Source organism: Bombina bombina, chromosome 2 (genome assembly GCF_027579735.1).
Source record: "Bombina bombina isolate aBomBom1 chromosome 2, aBomBom1.pri, whole genome shotgun sequence".
NCBI classification, from domain to species: Eukaryota; Metazoa; Chordata; class Amphibia; order Anura; family Bombinatoridae; genus Bombina; species Bombina bombina.
Window position 1 is genome coordinate 822,342,636 of NC_069500.1, and position 21,662 is coordinate 822,364,297.

The 21,662-nt window shown below is 37.4% G+C and overlaps 1 protein-coding gene across 1 annotated transcript in view; it reads left to right on the forward strand.

The window, feature by feature from the left end:
* The first annotated feature begins 965 nt into the window (after positions 1-965).
* Positions 966-21,662, forward strand: part of BTBD2 (BTB domain containing 2) — an 89,972-nt gene continuing 69,275 nt past the window's right edge. Inside the window, exons 1-3 of the mRNA XM_053703082.1 lie at positions 966-1,433; positions 16,545-16,664; positions 17,996-18,152. Of these exons, the coding sequence (XP_053559057.1) occupies positions 979-1,433; positions 16,545-16,664; positions 17,996-18,152 (732 nt within the window). The 5' untranslated portion in view covers positions 966-978. The remainder of the gene's footprint in view (positions 1,434-16,544; positions 16,665-17,995; positions 18,153-21,662) is intronic.

Genomic DNA, 21,662 nt, shown 5'->3' on the forward strand with positions numbered 1-21,662 from the left:
AGCGCAACCCAGGTTCTCAACCTAAAATGGTCCGGCTCCAAAGCTTTTATTCCTGCTTTTTCAAATAAAAATAGCAAGAGAACAAAGAAAAATTAATAATAAAGTAAATTAGACAGTCTACTTAAAAATGTTTATTGTTTAAAAAGATGATCCTTGTATTACCCATACCCCAGTTTTGCATAACAACTTTTATATACTTTTTACCTCTGTAATACCTTGTATCTAAGCCTCTGCAGACTGCCCCCTTATCTCAGTTCTTTTGACAGACTTGCATTTTAGCCAATCAGTACTTACGCATAAATAACTGCACAGAAGTGAGCACAATGTTATCTAATATCACACACACATGAACAAGCGCTGTCTAGCTGTGAAAAACTGTCAAAATGCACTGAGATAAGAGGCAACCTTCAAGGGCTTAGAAATTAGCACATGAGCCTACCCTGGTTTAGCTTTCAACTAAGAATACCAAGAGGACAAAGCAAATTTGATGATAAAAATAAATTGGAAAGTTGTTTAAAATTGCCCTGAATCATGAAAGTTTACTTTTGACTAGACTGTGCCTTTTAGCAAAATATGACGTCTCCTGTCTTGCAAAAAAATTGTGTCACCACAAGAAAACATAACTTCAGCAAATGCTGTAATAGCTACCGTTTCATTACATAAAACAATGCATACAGCTTACAAGCATGATATCCAAGTGCTGACTGGAGAGACAGAACAGACTGCAGCTTATCGCACGACTTCTTTGATATATCAGGTCTGAGTCTGAATGAGCCTCTAAAAGAGGGTGTTAATAAAGGGAACGGCTTTATATACTTGACACCGCCCATTTTGATTAGCTCACCCAATCGAGCCACGACCTTTTTTCCCACCACCGTCAAAGTCACAAGCCCCACCTACTGTCGCTTACCGCTTTCATCTGTAATCCCGCCCCCTTTTCACAACTCTGGGTTACCATAGTTACAGTGGCCTCGCCTAATGCGCCGCTGCTGCCCGGTCCTGTTTGTAAACAGTCCCGGGGACCCTCCGCCCCCATCCTCGTGCCCCCGCCCACCGGAGCCTCCCCCATCCAAGATGGCGGCGGGTGGGAGCGGCGGCCTGTCGTTCCCCGGGGTGGTGGGTAACAGCGCCCCCAGCAACCGCAGCGGCTTCTCGGCTTCCTCTTACAACTACAGCGGTGGGGCTGCGGCCTCGTCCCCGGGGAACCAGGCTGCGGCTGCAGTCTCCACGTCTGGGCCCTCTCCTCCCGTTGCTCCTCCTGCGCCCCCTTCAGGGCCCGCCAGCCTCCTGCACCGAGAGCCCGTGTACAACTGGCAGGCCACCAAGACCACGGTGCGGGAGAGGTTCACCTTCCTGTTCAATAACGAGGTGCTGAGCGACGTGCACTTCCTGGTGGGGAAGGGGCTGGGAAGCCAGCGGATTCCTGCGCACAGGTACATACCGTGCAGATACATACACTTGCTTGGCCACGCACATTCGCACCCTTGCACAGTCACACTGCATTCATACATTGCTAGTGACAGTGATCCTAAACAACGTGCACATCATTAGTCAGGGACGCAGTGATGCAGTTACCCAATGTGCATGCACTGGGGCACCCTGATGCTCAGGTACATAAGGTACACACTACAGTGATGCACAAAACAATTGTACATCGCTATACACCAACAAATACATTCTGTTAAATTATACCTTTTGCCATAAATTGGTGCAAGATAGTAGTCTACGCAATAACATATTAATATACATCTTTCCTTAGAAAATTGTTATTGTATACGTCTTTATACACAAGGGGGTCTTCTCGCAGTTTTGTGAGATTGCACTGACTGTACATTTAGGTGTGCAAAGTCAGCTATAATAACAGCTTGCAATTAGCTAAGCTTGCCCAGATGAAGTTAGCACCTTTAACTTGCTAGTACAAGTATAACAAGTCTGCTATCAGCAAATCATTGACTTATAAGGGACTTGAGTGACTTGTCAAATCAGATGATCTTCGTTTGCATACTGTAGATCTTCATTATCACAAGTTAGATGAAGAGATATTTAAATGTGTACACATGCACTATTGTTCTAATTTATGCATTTTAATAAATGGTTTAATGTAAAATATAATACTAGTGTGTTATAATATTTGATGATAAATATTAAAATTAAAGGGACATAAATCTCAAAGTTAAAATGCACACAAATGTATTTCAGTTTTCAATGCAAGCATTTTTACAATACTCATACTCGTACAAAACATGCTTATAGTAAAATGTCACTGTTTTGGTAATAGTTTTTACTGTCCACAGTGCGTAAGCAAACAGTGCTTTTGTGTTGCCTATAACTCCATTTATACAGTTTGGATGTGGGTGTACTTATTATCTGTGTACAGTACAGTAAGAACTATCTCTGAAAACAGTGATTTTTTACTAAAAGCATTTTTGGTCATAATGCATTGGAAAGATGCCATGCACTGCATTTATGTTCATATTAGTTTTGCTTTCTGTGACACTTAATATTTAAAATGAGATTTAATTTCATAGATGAATTCATAATTTAATGTTAAAAATTAAATGTAATATTGCTGTGGTTCATTTGGGTCTTCAGCTGTGTGGTTATTACATTGGTTTACAAGTCAGTTTCAATGACTTTGCAAAAATGTTAAACCAAGTAAAAGCTGTACAGCCAATCAGAAGGCAAGTCTGATAAGTCTGTTAAACTCTGTTCCTTTAAAATAAGCAACAAAAAAGGAAATTTATGCTTAGCTGATAAATTTATTTCTTTTACAATATGACGAGTCCATGGATTTAATCCTTACTTATGGGATATCGCCTCCTGGTCAGCAGGAGGAGGCAAAGAGCACCACAGCAGAGCTCTATATAGAGCCTCCTCCCTTCCCTCCCACTCCAGTCATTCGACCGAAGTTAGGAAGAGAAAGGAAAAGTCAAGGTGCAGAGGTGACTGAAGTTTAACCAAAATAAGGACCTGTCGTAGAAAATGACAGGGTGGGCCGTGGACTTGTCATATCGTCAAAGAAATACATTTATCAGCTAAGCATATATTTCCTTTTCTTTTACAAGATATGACGAGTCCACGGATTTCATCCTTATTTATGGGATACAATACCAAAGCTATAGGACACAGATGAAAGGGAGGGACAAGACAGGAACCTAAACGGAAGACACCACTGCTTGAAGAACCTTTCTCCCAAAAACAGCCTCGGACGAGGCAAAAGTATCAAATTTGGAAAAAGTGTGAAGAGACGACCAAGTTGCAGCCTTGCAAATCTGTTCAACAGAAGCATAATTTTTAAATGCCCATGAGGAAGCCACAGCACTAGTAGAATGAGCCGTAATTCTTTCAGGAGGCTGCTGTCCAGCAGTCTCATATGCAAAACGGATGATTCTCTTCAGCCAAAAAGAAAGAGAGGTAGCCGTAGCTTTCTGACCCCTACGTTTTCCATAAAAAACAACAAATAATGAAGATGATTGACGAAAATCTTTAGTCGCCTGCAAGTAAAACTTCAGGGCACGGACCACGTCCAAGTTATGTAACAGACGCTACTTCTTAGAAGAAGGATTAGGACACAAGGAAGGAACAACAATTTCCTGATTAATATTCTTATTAGAAACAACCTTAGGAAGGAAACCTGGTTTGGTACGTAACACCACCTTATCAGAATGGAAAAAAAGATAAGGAGAATCACATTGTAAAGCTGAAAGCTCAAACTCTGCAAGGAGAAGAAATAGCAACCAAAAATAAAACTTTCCAAGATAACTGAAACTGCCGGGAGAATGTCGCACCTAACACAAGTATCTAATATAAAAAGAAGCCAGTCCCCCATACAAATAAAATAACAAACTCCCGGTCTGCTTGTGACAAACCCTTGCTGTGAGTAAAACTAGAGCAGAGTTATTCCGTGAAATAAAAATCCCCAGCGTCAGCCCAAACATAAGGGGGGTAAATATAGTTGCTAAAAAACACCCCAGATGACATTATGCCCCAATGATAGGTCAAATAATGAGAGCAGCCCCCCATAACCATATAAGGTCACAGACATAGAGTAAAAGAGCCAGCTCATAGAGGAAAAACAACAGCCCTTTCTGAGTTACAAAGTGTCACAGAAAGCGTAGACTGCACATACCTCAATGCTGAGGAACAGCATAATTCGTCCCACACTGCCAGAGGTCCTTCTCCTCCAGGAATCTGTGGGAACAAACTGGGCCTTAGATAAAATCTGCTAAGACCATATTTAGCAGGGCAGCACACAGACTGGGAGTCGCAGAGAACACATACTTGAATCTGTACAGATCCCATTGCTATACCCTTGAGCAAAAATAGTACACATTGGCACCATTTAAAAATAATAAACTCTTGATTAAAGAATCTAAACTAACACCTCAATTTACCTCTTCCTATCACTAACACAGGCAAAGAGAATGACTGGAGTGGGAGGGAAGGGAGGAGCTATATATACAGCTCTGCTGTGGTGCTCTTTGCCTCCTCCTGCTGACCAGAAGGCAATATCTCATAAATAAGGATGAAATCCGTGGACTCGTCATATCTTGTAAAAGAAAGTGTAGTTATCTACATCAGAGCTGTAAAAAAAAAACCTGTCTTTAAAGTAAATGTAAACTTACGACTATCATCATCTGTCAATCAATTAGACAATATGACGTACGGGAGAGCTACGCTTATCGTCAGAGTGCTTAAAAGGTAAAAATTTGCGAAAATACATAAATATAAAATATTTTATGAATTAAAAACTGGGCTCATGCCGTGGGGCAGTAGTCGTAAGTTTACATTCATTTTAAAGGGATACTAAACCCACATTTTTTTTTCTTTCATAATTCAGATAGATCATGCAATTTTAAGCAAATTTATAATTTACTCCTGTTACTTTTTTTTCGTTCTCTTGCTATCTTTATTTTAAAAAAAGCAGCAATCTAAGCTGAGCAGGCCCGTTTTTGGTTCAGCACCTAGGTTGCGCTTGCTGATTGGTGGCTAAATGTACCCACCAATCAGCAGGGCTATCCAGGGTGCTGAACCTAAAATGGGCCAGCTCCTTAGCTTAGATTCCTGCTTTTTTCAAATAAAGGTAGCAAGAGAACACAGAAAAAATGATAATAGGAATAAATGAGAAAGAACATGCACTTTTAAGCAACTATCTGAATCATCAAAGAAACAATTTGGGTTTAGTGTCCCTTTTAAACTTATCATACCTGGCTCTTTTTTTTCAATACACAGGTCGATTGGCAGGTTGGGTGCTACTCGGCTACAAAGGCTTGTATACAGCGGCATAGGGCCATACTTGTATGTTTTACTTAGGTATGTGTACCGAGCGCTAAAGTTTATAAAAAGGCCTTAAGCTAAAGTTTATAAAAAGGCCTTAAGCTTACTAACAGATTAGCCTCCTAGCAGGCTAAATAGTAGGTAACAGAATAGGGGGCGATAGTAAGCGCTGAATAGCTTAAAAGGCTGGAAACTAAATTCTGGCAAATAATTTATTCCATATACATTCAAATTAAAATCACAGATAAAATGTTAAAACACAATGTTCATATATAAATACAGTAAAATTCTGTTCATGGATCCATGAAATATTCCAGGAGTTTTGTACCTGGCTACTTTAGTTATACAAAACCTTGAATGTAGCTATCTTCAAAGTTCTTATGTGTGTTTAGGATAGATTAATAAGTCGGTTACCTGACTTTGGCGTTCTAGATATGGTTCTATTGTCAGTGGATGAAAAAAATGTGTGGACTGTGGTTCAGATCAGACCAATGTGATGTGTGACAATAAACAATATATCAACTTTCAAATAAACATTAAAATCTCAGCACATGATGGTGTAAAAACATTTGTTCAAACTTCAATATAAAATGAAAAAAATAATGCAATAATCAAAGGCGTGTGAGATCCGTTACCGGACCAAGTGGAGGAGGGGCTGTGAAAGAACGTGACGTTGATGCAAAAAGTAGGTGTTTAACCCCAGAGAAATGTGAATCCACACTAGCGCTAGTGGAAAAAAAAAAAAAAAAATTCAAAAAGAAAAAAATATATAAAAAATATATATAAAAATAAAGAAATATAGAAAAAAAAAATATATATATATATATATATATATATATATATATATATATAGTTCAATGTAGATCAATCTTGAACAGATGAAAAAATGTGAGACAGATGAAAATAATGTGAATCTTCAAAAATAAATGAATAATCCCCTTGAAAAATAAAACAAAATTATCCGCAATCCAAAAGTGTAAAATTACGTAAAACAAATATAAATTTTGATGGGCAAAAGTCTAAATTGGCAGAGATTCTATATAGGTGCTCCTAAACACAGAGCCGCTTCAGCACCCTAGGTGCCAGATCCGGAGGTCGTAGTTACCAACTGGTAAGTGATATTGTTAGTGTCTATGATGGAAGTCCATATAGTATATATAGAAATGTTGTTCATAAAGTCAATATCACAAAAATGTAAAAATATAAAATGATGAAAAGCCTGAAAGAGAAAAAAAGAAACAATAGTGCAACACTGTATATAAGGGACAATAGTGGTATTTTTCTCTTTCAGGCTTTTCATCATTTTATATTTTTACATTTTTGTGATATTGACTTTATGAACAACATTTCTATATATACTATATGGACTTCCATCATAGACACTAACAATATCACTTACCAGTTGGTAACTACGACCTCCGGATCTGGCACCTAGGGTGCTGAAGCGGCTCTGTGTTTAGGAGCACCTATATAGAATCTCTGCCAATTTAGACTTTTGCCCATCAAAATTTATATTTGTTTTACGTAATTTTACACTTTTGGATTGCGGATTATTTTGTTTTATTTTTCAAGGGGATTATTCATTTATTTTTGAAGATTCACATTATTTTCATCTGTCTCACATTTTTTCATCTGTTCAAGATTGATCTACATTGAAATATATATATATATATATATATATATATATATATATATTTCTATATTTTTATATATATTTTTTATATATTTTTTTTCTTTTTGAATTATCTTTTTTTTTTCTTTTTTTTTTTTTTCACTAGCGCTAGTGTGGATTCACATTTCTCTGGGGTTAAACACCTACTTTTTGCATCAACATCACGTTCTTTCACAGCCCCTCCTCCACTTGGTCCGGTAACGGATCTCACACGCCTTTGATTATTGCATTATTTTTTTCATTTTATATTGAAGTTTGAACGAATGTTTTTACACCATCATGTGCTGAGATTTTAATGTTTATTTGAAAGTTGATATATTGTTTATTGTCACACATCACATTGGTCTGATCTGAACCACAGTCCACACATTTTTTTCATCCACTGACAATAGAACCATATCTAGAACGCCAAAGTCAGGTAACCGACTTATTAATCTATCCTAAACACACATAAGAACTTTGAAGATAGCTACATTCAAGGTTTTGTATAACTAAAGTAGCCAGGTACAAAACTCCTGGAATATTTCATGGATCCATGAACAGAATTTTACTGTATTTATATATGAACATTGTGTTTTAACATTTTATCTGTGATTTTAATTTGAATGTATATGGAATAAATTATTCGCCAGAATTTAGTTTCCAGCCTTTTAAGCTATTCAGCGCTTACTATCGCCCCCTATTCTGTTCCATACTTGTATGTTCACAGACCCATAATTAGATATGGGCTGAGGCAGCAAACGAGCAATATTTTAATATTCCTAAGAGAGAATGTACAACAGTCAGGAAAGTGTTAATGTTTTAAAGTGACAAGTTTATTAAAGGCATCTTCCTATAAGAGGATATAATGGAGTGTGGAAGGCATTATTACAGAAACAAGTTAACCTTGAACAGAAGTGGGGAGCCAATTCTTTCTTGACTGCACGACCGCTTAAAAAAGTGATGCAGCATATCTGTAATAAATTGATTAGAAAATATCATCTGAACATCTCTATGTAAAAAAAAGGAAGATGTTTAACATCAACATTTCTTCAGCTGATGATCATTTAGCTTTCCGTTTTTTTGCTCATTACTTTTATAGACACAAAAGTAATTTAGAGGAAATTATCCTTTACACTTCTGTCTTTAATATTTTAAGGGATAGAAAAGTAAAAAATGAAATGTTTATTTGCTTTTCAATTTGAAATAGAAACATTTTTTTAAATAAATTTCCGTAACCACAAATGCTTTTAATAAGTTACTGTTTTTCTGTGGCATATGCACATATCATGCGATGGCTCGTGCAACAGTATTTAAGCACTACACCTTCTCAGAGAGTGAGCAGTAGCTTGTATGACACACATTAAGTCTTCAAAAGCAATAGATACCATAGCCACTTCTCTGAGCATACATGGTGTTTGAATACTGTTGCACTGGCCCTAGTGACCCTGCACCTCTGTGTTTAACTCCTTTGCACAAAGGCCCAGCCAAGGGGTTAAACACACATTAGAAGTAATACATGGGACCCGAGTAATCCTGCGGTGCGATTAACACTGCTTATTGGGTCATCATCAGTCCCCACTCGGGATACAGCTAGGATCCTTTGTGGGGGTTAAACACATAGTGATGCAGGGTCGCCAGTCTTAAAATCACATGCTCTAATAATTGAGAACATATAATTGTTGAACCTTTAAGGTGTTGGGAGACTTTGGCCATTCTTTTCTGGTGCTAAAGGTTGATATATTGGATAGTATATCTTCTCAAACCCAAGGGAAAATCCAAGCGCTCTGGACACACCAAAAGGAAGGATTTTCAGGATTACATTGGACAAAAATAATTACTTTTTCTCAGCAGTTCATTATCAGACATCTTGAAAATTTGGCCTCTTAGTGGGCTCTGAGACCTGGATTTGTGGACCTTTTTGGTTATAGAATTTGAGAGCTTAGGCATTCTATATTTTCTTTTTTCTTTTAAAAAGTCTTGTTAGCCTTTTGTTGTTTTTTAAGGTGTTTCATTACTGTTTATCACGTGTTTATAAATAAAAAAATAACTTCTGTTGTCTGCTTTTTCCTTTCTTTGTACCAAATGTTTTTTTAAAGGACCAGTAAATACAGTAGATTTGCATAAACAACAAATGCATGATGACAATGCAACTAGCACTTAGACTCTGAACTTCAAATGAGTAGTAGATTTTGTTTCTGACAATTTTCAGTAATGTTTATTTGCACCCCTGTATCATGTGACGGCCATCAGCCAATCACAAATGCATATACGTATATTCTGTAACTTCTTGCACATGCTCAGTAGAAGCTGTGACTCAAAGTGTAAATATAAAAGACTGTGCACATTTTTGTTAATGGAAGTAAATTGGAAAGTTGTTTAAATTTGCCTGCTCTATCTGAATCATAAATGTTTAATTTTGTCTTGTGTCCCTTTAATTACATCCATCTATTCTTTTTACATAGCTTAGCATATTGATTTGAGGTTTTTTTTTTGTTTTTTTTTTATAAAATCAGACTGTTTATTGGGAAAGATGCTTGATTGTATCAAAAGTAATTATTTATAAAAACTGAACGGGGGGGGGGGGAGCTTTCATATCTTTTGGAATTTCAGAGCACAGTTGATTGTGTTTTTATCTTGGATTCTATTCTGCCATCACATCATAACCATAACTAATAGTATCTTTTATCTCCTGGAAGCACACCCCTCCCCCCCCCCTGGATTTTCATTATCAGTCTAACAACACTTCTTGTGTAATGCAAGCACATGAACCTTCAAAGCACAAATTAACACTACCCACCAAATTAAGCTTCACTCTTTAGCACCTAGTTTATAGGAGCTAGTCATATGAATGTGACATATTAACATGTAAACTAGTATCTTCAACAATTTGCTGTAATTATCAACATTATTAGGTGCATGGTGTTCCTACACTGGACTGCTTGGAGACTTGGGTATGTAATGCTTGCATTTATTAGTAGGAATTGAATGGTGGATATAGCTTAAAGTGAATGTCAACTTTCATGAATTGGTGCCCTTTTTTAAAAAAAAAAAACTTTTAAAAACAGGGGCACTTTCATTCATAAAAGTTTACATTGCACCGGATTTTACAAATACCTTCTTCTCCTGAAACACCGTATCACTGATTCATATAGGTTGATATTTACTTTAATAGTGAATTCAGTGTTTTCATTAATGGGGGGGGGGGGGGGGGGGGGTCTTGCTTCTTCATATCTTTTTAATTGTATGATATAACTATATAAATGCACTGTAAATGTCTTGATTTTATCTTGGCTTAGTATTTCCTGGAACTTGCAGTTACATATAAAACACTCTGCTTTCTCTGATTCAGTCTGCATAGTGCAAGTTATGTCCTGCCACTTCTATCCATATTTTGCTAAACGCACTGCATGACTCTTACATCACTGTTTTTATATGGTAATTTAAAGGAATAGGAAAGGCAAAATTAAACTTGCTTCATTCAGATAGAGCATGTCCTTTCAAGTCACTTTTACCTATTTTCAAATGTGCTTTGTTCTTTTTGTATCCCTTTGAATACACACATATCCTACAATAGTAGGAGCTAGCTGCTAATTGTTGCCTTCATACATTTTGTTTCTTATGATTGGCTAACTAGAAGTGTTAATCTAGCTGCCAGTAGTGCAAATGCTGCTCCTTCGGCAAAAGATAATGAAGCAAATTTGATAATAAAAGTAAATTGAAAAGTTGTTTAAAATTCTATGTTCTATTAAAATCATTAAGAAAATGTTGGGGGTTTCCTGTCCCTTTAAAGTATTTGGGTTTAAGTGGCAGGAAATGGCACACAATATTTTGGTTTGATACAAATGATACAATCTACATTCTTTGTTTTTGGTATTAGAAGTCATCTCATTGAGTAGTCAACAAGATCTTGATTTTTTTTTTTTTTTTTTTTAAACTTGTACAGGAATCGGAAGACAGAGGAGTGGCAACATAAGTAAAGTAAATCTAGGAGTTACCTACACATTTTAGGAACCAGCAAAATATTTTGTGTGTAGAATATTTAAAAAAAGTCAGAAGTAATATTTTAGGAGCTGTGGCTTTCTGCCTCCTAGGATTTGTTAAAGGGACAGTGTACTGTAAAATGAGATCCCCATTTAATGTCTTCCAAATTGTCCATTTTAATTGCTGGAGTGTATTCAATTGTTTACAAATAGCTCATTTATCTTTTAATTTGTCAATTGAAATAGCTCTTTTTGCCTGTTGTATCCACACATATACTGAAAGTATTGGTTATAGAAAAGGCTATGTAAACATAACCAGTAGAAGACATTAGACTTGCAGTTGGGGGTGTGAGATTTTTTTTCTTTCATGATTCAGATAGAACATGCAATTTTTAGGCAACTTTCTAAATTACTCTTATCATTTTTTCTTTGTTCTCTTGCTATCTTTATTTGAAAAGGAATATAAATCTTAGGAGCCGGCCCATTTTTGGTTCAGCTCCTGGGTTGTGCTTGCTGATTGGTGGCTAAATGTAGCCACTAATGAGCAAGCGCTATCAAGGGTGCTGAACCTAAAATGGGCCGGCTCCTAAGCTTTTCATTTCTGCTTTTCAAATAAAGATAGAAAGAGAAGAAATTGATGAAAGGAGTAAAAGTTGCTTAAAATTGCATGCTCTATCTGAATCGTGTAACAAAACCCACGTTTTCTATCACTTTTTAAGCATTGCACTTTATATTTTAATAATTTATATTTTGATCCAGCAGTGATTTTACAAATTCTGATTGTTTTGAAAGTTCCTGTTACTTTAACAAATTAGGATCATACTTTGTATATTTCTGTGTATCTTTTACAGCTTATTTTGCACTTTGTATTTTATCTATTGTAAAATAAAACTGCTTCAGAAAATGGGAGGGACAAGGGAATTCCCTGTACTGAATAGGGGAGCCCAAGGTATGTCTGAAGTTCACTCTCAAGTTTTGAAAAGCTGTAAGCATTCTAAACAAGCTGGTCTCACTGATTTTTCTTAGCAGCTGTGTGCAGGTGAAAACTGCCCAACATTCATAATACACTTATTTAAAGGGACAGTATACACAAATTTTCATAAAACTGCATGCACTATACACTACTATAAAGAATAATATGCACAGATACTGATATAAAAATACAGTATAAAACTGTTTAGTAACTTACTTAGAAACTTCCAGTTTAGCTCTGTTTAAAAGGTTACTGGAACACCCATTGCAAATGGGAAATATAAGACACCCCCCTCTCCCCTTTCCTTTGCAAATGAAAATACTCTTTAAAAATAAAAACATAAAACTTTGGGCACTTGTTTAGGAGTCTGAAAATCAGAGCAATGTCATTTAAAAATAAGCAAAACTATACATTTAAAAAATCAACAAAAAATTTATGGGCTTTATAAATAGATCTACAAAAACATTTATGCAATGAAAAAGAAGTGTAGCAAAGTAATATATACTAAACTGTAGGCAAAAGCAAATTAAATTGCAGTGAAAGCATTTTGTTTAATTTGCAATTGATGCAAACTTAGGCTTTCTATCAGCTCAAGGTGTTCTCCAGTTACCTTTTCTCTCCCTTGTGAAATTCTGTATCCCAGAGAGCTTCATTACTTTCTATGGAAAGCATCTCTCATCTCTTTGGGACTTCCAGGTTCCGCCCTTTCTGTTATAGAATTCAGTGAGTTCAGTCCTTGTGGACAAGTCTGCACTATAATTTCTCTCCAAACTAGATAATCTTTGCTTATGGGGCCCATAGAAAGTAATGAAGCTCTCTGGGAGACTGAACAAACAGTGTTTCAGTTTATTTTAAATATAGGAAATGCAAATTGCAATGTAATACATAAACTGTGAAGGTAAAATCACAATCGTAATACATTGCTGTATACAAAATAAAATACAAATTAGAAAGTACAACGTTTAAATTTAATAAAACTTAATCTGAAGTGTAAAGTAACATAACACAAAGTGTAAATTTAGCAGCACTGTCATGTCATGCAGTGCTATATTGCTCTGGGCTTGTCTCTTTCCCATACAGAAATGCAGGGAATATGTCTTGGAGAAGTAAAGCAAAATCTGCCTTTTTAAGAATTTCACTAGGAACCTTGTAGTGCTAGAGGTTAATTTTAGATAATCTCATCTGAGCGGAGAGCTTTAAATCATTAGGCCTTAGTATTGGGCTTTGGAATAGAGACAAAGATAAGATAAAGAAGCATTTCTGTGTGTAATGAGGTGTGATCTCTCTGAAAGCTCAGCCCAATTTAATGGGTTGTAGTTTAAAAACGCAAAAATAAACCTAATGGAACAGTTTCCTATACATTTTATACTATTGAGCTTGTATAACAAGTAATTGGAAACAAATTAAAGGGAAACCAGTTTTACAGTATACTGTCCCTTTTAATCATCCTCCTTATCCCTCTCTTTGCTTGACCAATACTATCGAATCTAGTAAATGTACTCGGACACTCGGTAAAATGTTCTTAGACCCTGGCATTTTTCCTGAGGAGAGGAGTTTGGGGGGGGGGGGAATCATGGTAGCACTGAGGCTCTAAGCTCGCAACCTTTTACCTTTAAGTCCCTTTACCTAGGCAGGCTCAGGAGCAGTGATGCACTACAGGGAGTTAGCTGACTATTGGTGGCTACACATATATGCCTTGTGCCATTGGCTCACCTGACTGGTCAGCTAGCTCCCAGTAGTGCATTGCTGCTCCTTCAAAAAAAGAAATCAAGGAAATAGAGCAAATTTTATAAGTGAATAACATTGGAAAGTTGTTTAAAAGTGCATGTGCTGTCTGAATTAATAAAGAGAAAAATGTTTGGGTTTTATGTCCTTTTAATAGTGTGTGTATATATATATATATATATATATATATATATATATATATATATATATATATATATATATATATATATATATATATATTATAGCTCACATAGAGAGGGTTTTAAATAAAATAAAAAAAAATTTGGTTTTCTGTCGCAAATAATTTTTATTGCGTAGCACTTGTAAATGACATCTATAAATTGTCTGAATTCAATTATTTTGTACGCAATATTCATTTTCCTATTATGTAAAACTTTCTTTTATGAATAGTAAAGTGTATACTCCTCGGAGATGTCTCATGTTTGGACATATAGCTGATATTTACTATATAATAGTCTGACTTGTGTATAAAATATTATGTGCAAACATGCTATAGGTAGAGGCACTCAATTTCTTCCAAGCTACAGCACCATACAGACCAATATCTGTGATTACAACTCCACAATCTGCTGCTACTATGGGGTCGATTTATCAAGCTACAGCGGATAGTGGTGTACATATGCACCCCTGTCTGCCGCAGCTCCCCTCTGGTGGGCTGAATTCCGCTACCAGAATAAAGCATTTCACAAGAACGCAACTTTGTGCTCTTGTGCTACGTGGCCCGCTCACAGCCAAACACTGCGGGCAGGAGCTGTCAATCTCCCCGGTTGGACGAGACCGGGGAGATGGAAATTCACCACCTAAGAGGTCTGACGACCACTGCTTCATAAATGAGAACTGCGGGTTCTCTTGTGGGAACCTGCAGTCATAGGGAGGAGAAGGCTGGCAAAGCCTTTCATAAATCGACCCATATTTCTTGAATTGTACCAAGCAACCACTGCTGCTGCTTTTCGACCAAACCAAGTGCTTACTAAATCTGTGTTTTCCCAATGACCTATTTAATGGGCATACTACCCAACTGATTTTACTAACCACCTGGCTAAAATGTAAGCTAATATTAAAATTAGCTAATATTTTTTACAATGTTTGTTGCATTAATTATCATGAAATATGTTAAATGATGCCATTAATCTGATTTTGATAGCTTACAAAGCTTTATAAATAACAGAAAATGTATAAAGTATCACTTAGCTGGCAAAACATTTCTGTGGAGAACACTGAATCTGCATACCTAATTTTATAAAATTGTACAGGTGTTTTTTTTGGTTTTTTTTTTTGCTGTAGGTATGGCTACTTTGTTTTCATTGTTAAAAGGGGGAAAATACTTAGTGATTGTAAATCCTTGTGTTTGTGGCTTGGTGTCAGTTAGAATGCACGGCTATTTGCATAGAGGTGGAAAAGTCACCTCACAGCAAATAGCGTTCTGCCGTGGGCTGCCTGAGCAGCTCAGTGCAGCAAACGCTTCCATGACTGAAAGTCCCCTTTATTTGTCCCAATTGTAAATCCTAGCGTTTCACAAACGCTAGGATTTACCATCACTTGAACCGATTTAGTTAAAAGATTTAGGGGCCGATTTATCATCGGTCTGTCCGACATGATCTAAACAAAGTTATAAGCTCTATTAACTACATTTTTATCATGTATGCAGTCATGTTTTTATTTCAACCAGTTGAAAATTAGGCCATTAGGCGGCCGTCACTCTGTCATACGCCCACTAAATAAACTGAGCATGCATGATTTTCTTCATCATGCGCACTCCCGTAACCGATTTGATTCACAATAGTAGACGCTGAATCTTGTGACGTTTCGCGCATGCGCTAAATTCATTACAAGGTGGCGTTGGCATTTGTTCATGCATGCGCAAAGCTGGTCTCACGGGAGCGAGCCTTGAGTTATGACGTAGGGAGCGGTTGGGACCACTCTCTCTTATCAAAGGCGATATCGAAGCAGGAAGTTGGAAACTCAATATTTACAGTCCCAGGATTATATTACTTAGGTATACTGATATTTAAAGGGGACAGTAAAGTCAAAATTAAACTCTCATGATTCAGATAGAACATGCGATTTTAAACAACTTTCCAATTTACTTCTGTTATCTAATTTGCTGTGTTCTCTTGGTATCTTTGTTGAAAAGTGTAGTATGCTATGGTAGGCTCGCTGTCTTGGTATCCTTTCATGAATGAGCAGCAATTCACTACAGGGAGCTAGCTTCTAAATGGTATTTGGACATATATGCCTATTGTCATTGGCTTGCCCATGGTTTTTAGGTAGCTTAAATAAGTAAATTGGAAAGGTGTTTAAAATTGTATGCTACATCTGAATCATGAAATAATTTCAGGTCTCGTCAAAGCAAACACCCGAAAGAGGAGAGAGCTTTTTTTTTTTTTTTTTTATTTTAGCTGTCAACCACATAAATGAATCATAGGGCACTATGAAATGCAACTGGATATACATTTGCAATTTGAGGTGCATGCATTTTTAGAGGTAATCCTACTAAACATGTCCATACTTCACATAGTAACACTATATAATATGTGCTTCTTAAACAAAAACTACTGGACCACATGCTCCCTGGGACAAATTCATGAATAAATATGTTCTATTTTACCAGAGCTGTTTGTTTTTGACTAAGGATTTATGGGGAAAAATAATTTGTGACCCCAAGTAGCATTTTGCAAATGTATAACATACTGTTATGGGCAAAATGAATGTAACCTTTTTATAATCTGGTTAAAAAAAAAAAAGAAAGAAAAATAGTTTTTCGGTTCGACTGATTTATAGGGGTAGTAGTGGAAGAATAGACCTTTTAACTATGTGGTTGTGTTATTAAAATAACATGCCTCAATGATATTAGAGGGGATCTGATTGATAACGTGGAAGGGGATATGCATTAAATTTGCATATTTATTTTTAGGTTTGTCTTGGCGGTGGGCAGTGCAGTCTTTGATGCCATGTTTAATGGTGGCATGGCCACAACTCAAACCGAAATTGAACTTCCGGATGTTGAACCTGCTGCATTCCTTGCTCTTTTAAAGTAAGTTTTCAAATAAGCACTTTTATTTTGTCTTTTTTTTTAGAACTCATGATTTAAAATTTTGTTTTCTTATTATAGTTTCTCTTAGAGTAAAAAGCAAAACATTTTTGTTCATTAGTAGAAAATAAACATTAATATAATTTTATCTCCAATGTCATTTTTAATAAGAGTTTAAAGGGACAGTTTGCCTGAAAATTTTGTATTTTTTAAAAGATAGATAATCCCTTTATTACTCATTCCCCAGATTTCCATAACCAACACTGTTACATTAATACACTTTTTACCTCTGTAATTACCTTGTATCTAAGCCTCTGCAGACTTCCCTCTTATCTTAGTGCTTTTCACAAACTTGCATTTCAGCCAGTTAGTGCTGACTTGTGCATAATTCCACGGGAGTGAGCACAATTCTATCTATATGCCACACATATACTAGCACTGTCTAGCTGCGAAAAGCTAATAAAATGCAGAGATAAGAGGTGCCTTCGAGGGCTTAAAAAAATAGCATGTGTGTACCTAGGTTTAGCCTTCAACAAACAATACCAAAGGAACAAAGCAAATTTGATGATAAAAGTAAATTTAAAAGTTGTTTTAAAATGACATGCCCTATCTGTATTAGAAACATTTAATTTTGACTTTACTTTCCCTTTTAAGAACAATGATACACAGATTAAATGTGACGTTTGTTTTTTGTAAAAGGAAGATGTGTACATGGATTTAATACCAACTCCTATGTCTGTTGCACCTATGAAAAGGCTTACATTATAAGAGAAATCACAACATAATTGGGCCCTGCTATTGAAATTTAATTGTACAGGGCATATTTATTGTACAATGAGTGTAGCAAACTGAGTTGTAAACAATGGAGTGAATAGTTTTATATTGGTATACTAGGAGAGCCATGAGTAAGCATACGCAGGAGGAGTTTAAATGAGTGATCTGTCTAATTTGGCCATATGTTGCAATAAAGTAGCAGATTTTTAGCTTCCATTGGGAATTTTAGGTTGGGACGGAGTATAACTGAATTGCTGCTAGGGAATAGCAGTATTATGGTAATATTTTATCGATTAACTTGACCAGGCTGAGTTGCTGGCTCTGAAGTTTGAAGGAGGCTGTGGAATTTGAACATGATAAACAAGGGCTACTGAAAGCCAAATAACTGGGCCATGTTCACCAAGGAGGTTTATAATGTGGATAGAAAGTGGTCATAACCACAGTCTGACAGCTGGGATTTTAAGGAATCATATGAGGACATAATGTGTGTAAAACAAAGTCTCAGCCATTTTATCTTTAATGCTCGATGATGTAGAACATAACATTGGTATCTCTTTTAGATTCCTGTACTCTGATGAGGTGCAGATTGGTCCTGAGACAGTCATGACCACTTTGTATACGGCTAAGAAATATGCTGTGCCTGCTCTAGAGGCTCATTGTGTGGAATTTCTGAAGAAGAACCTCAGAGCTGATAATGCCTTTATGCTGCTCACGCAGGTATGTGCTGCTTGTATAATTGGCTTTTGTGTTTTGATCTAACTTTTTCTCTACAATGTATGAAGGAGCAGACCAGGATTGTCCCACAAGGTTTAAGGATCAACATACAGCCCAAAGATGGAATTTATCTAGCCTCTAACTTTTTGGAAATTAAATATTTGTCAATAGACTAGTATCCCAATAACTCCTCTTTACAGAAGCCTCTGGAAGTTGTGATTTATGTGTAATGTAGAAATGTGGCATGAGCATCCTGCTTATTAGAAATTTGTTTAGGTTAATATTTTATTTCAGGTTTTAAGTTGTTTTGTGGCCCTGAGGGTGAAAAAAGTAAATTGTCAGTGTTGTCAATTCATTTGAAAGACTGCACACCCCTGGGATACTTGTAACTGATACACTATTTGCAGCAAGACTGCATATTGGTCAAGGGGAGTTAAGGCAAATATGTTTATTTTCACACATTAAATATTCAACTGCTTTTTATTTTTAATTTGGTTTTATAATACCCATACATTTTCATTATATATTTTTAAAGGCAGCTTTTATTGCATCCTTTGACTCTTATTAGAGAGGTTTATTTTGTACTATAAGAGTCCATAGGAATTCCCTATCGTGGGATATACTTCCCGCCACTAGGAGGAGGTAGAGAGCCCACACAAGCTTTAATCCCTTCCCACCTCCCCTCTCTTCTCAGTTTGTTCTCGAAATACTGAAGGTGGAGATGCTCCAGCTATTTTAATTTAAAAATAGATTTCATGAAAGCTCAAACCAATGTGAGACCCTTAACCCCTGATGCAAAATCATTTAGTAAGAAGAGATCAGCAGAAAGAAGATTTCAGCACACTGAATGAGAAAGGGGCATAGGAATACCTTATGTGCGCAGCATCTCCCTATGGAATTTCAGCCATAACTACCCTCGGGCGTCACATGAACATGTTGCTTAGCCTCCCCATGGGAATACAGTTATTTACTCTCAGATCCTCCGCTGTACATGTACAAGCACTGGATGGGCTATCTATTGGATACAGCAAAAGGCACCATGCTGGTAAGCTCAGTGGAAGGGTGCTTCAGTCAGGTAAGTGGCTACAGCACTCATACAGCCCATAAGCTATTAGTAGGTACTTGTTTTAGTCAAGCGTATATAGCATAGCTTTGGGACTATTGTGAGGTAATTTCTCACAATAAAGTATCTAATCCTTTTTTAGGGGATATTCTGAGATGACTTTTAGGGGATATTCTGAGACAACCCTCCAGCAGCATTTGTATTCACTTTTTTTACTTGGTTTTGAAAAAAAGGTGTATGGCCCATTAAGCGACTTCTGACTGCACACAGCAGTCAAAAGTTCCCTCAGAAATACAGCAGTTGGGGTGTCAACACAGAGGGGAGCTTATGTGAGGGGTTATATTTCTCCAACATAGGTGTGTCCGGTCCACGGCGTCATCCTTACTTGTGGGATATTCTCTTCCCCAACAGGAAATGGCAAAGAGCCCAGCAAAGCTGGTCACATGATCCCTCCTAGGCTCCGCCTACCCCTGTCATTCTCTTTGCCGTTGTACAGGTCGGGAAGAATCTCTTCTACCGATAAATATTCTGGAACTGAGAGCGATATTCAATGCGCTCCAGGCCTGGCCCCAGCTTGCGAGGACCAGGTTCATACGGTTTCAATCAGACAACATGACGACTGTTGCGTACATCAACCATCAGGGGGGAACAAGGAGTTCCCTAGCGATGGAAGAAGTAACCAAAATTATTCTTTGGGCGGAGTCTCACTCCTGCCACCTGTCTGCTATCCACATCCCAGGAGTGGAAAATTGGGAAGCGGATTTTCTGAGTCGTCAGACATTGCATCCGGGGGAGTGGGAACTCCATCCGGAAATCTTTGCCCAAGTCACTCACCTGTGGGGCATTCCAGACATGGATCTGATGGCCTCTCGTCAGAACTTCAAAGTTCCTTGCTACGGGGCCAGATCCAGGGATCCCAAGGCGGCTCTAGTGGATGCACTAGTAGCACCTTGGACCTTCAAACTAGCTTATGTGTTCCCGCCATTTCCTCTCATCCCCAGGCTGATAGCCAGGATCAAGCAGGAGAGGGCGTCGGTGATCTTGATAGCTCCTGCGTGGCCACGCAGGACTTGGTATGCAGATCTGGTGAATATGTCATCGGCTCCACCTTGGAAGCTACCTTTGAGACGAGACCTTCTTGTTCAGGGTCCGTTCGAACATCCGAATCTGGTTTCACTCCAGCTGACTGCTTGGAGATTGAACGCTTGATTTTATCGAAGCGAGGATTCTCAGATTCTGTGATCGATACTCTTGTTCAGGCCAGAAAGCCTGTGACTAGAAAGATTTACCACAAAATTTGGAAAAAATATATCTGTTGGTGTGAATCTAAAGGATTCCCTTGGGACAAGGTTAAGATTCCTAGGATTCTATCCTTCCTTCAAGAAGGATTGGAAAAAGGATTATCTGCAAGTTCCCTGAAGGGACAGATTTCTGCCTTGTCGGTATTACTTCACAAAAAGCTGGCAGCTGTGCCAGATGTTCAAGCCTTTGTTCAGGCTCTGGTTAGAATCAAGCCTGTTTACAAACCTTTGACTCCTCCTTGGAGTCTCAATTTAGTTCTTTCAGTTCTTCAGGGGGTTCCGTTTGAACCCTTACATTCCGTTGATATTAAGTTATTATCTTGGAAAGTTTTGTTTTTAGTTGCGATTTCTTCTGCTAGAAGAGTCTCAGAATTATCTGCTCTGCAGTGTTCTCCTCCTTATCTGGTGTTCCATGCAGATAAGGTGGTTTTACGTACTAAACCTGGTTTTCTTCCAAAAGTTGTTTCTAACAAAAACATTAACCAGGAGATTATCGTACCTTCTCTGTGTCCAAAACCAGTTTCAAAGAAGGAACGTTTGTTGCACAATTTGGATGTTGTTCGCGCTCTAAAATTCTATTTAGATGCTACAAAGGATTTTAGACAAACATCTTCCTTGTTTGTTGTTTATTCAGGTAAAAGGAGAGGTCAAAAAGCAACTTCTACCTCTCTCTCTTTTTGGATTAAAAGCATCATCAGATTGGCTTATGAGACTGCCGGACGGCAGCCTCCCGAAAGAATCACAGCTCATTCCACTAGGGCTGTGGCTTCCACATGGGCCTTCAAGAACGAGGCTTCTGTTGATCAGATATGTAGGGCAGCGACTTGGTCTTCACTGCACACTTTTACCAAATTTTACAAGTTTGATACTTTTGCTTCTTCTGAGGCTATTTTTGGGAGAAAGGTTTTGCAAGCCGTGGTGCCTTCCATTTAGGTGACCTGATTTGCTCCCTCCCTTCATCCGTGTCCTAAAGCTTTGGTATTGGTTCCCACAAGTAAGGATGACGCCGTGGACCGGACACACCTATGTTGGAGAAAACAGAATTTATGTTTACCTGATAAATTTCTTTCTCCAACGGTGTGTCCGGTCCACGGCCCGCCCTGGTTTTTTTAATCAGGTCTGATATTTTATTTTCTTTAACTACAGTCA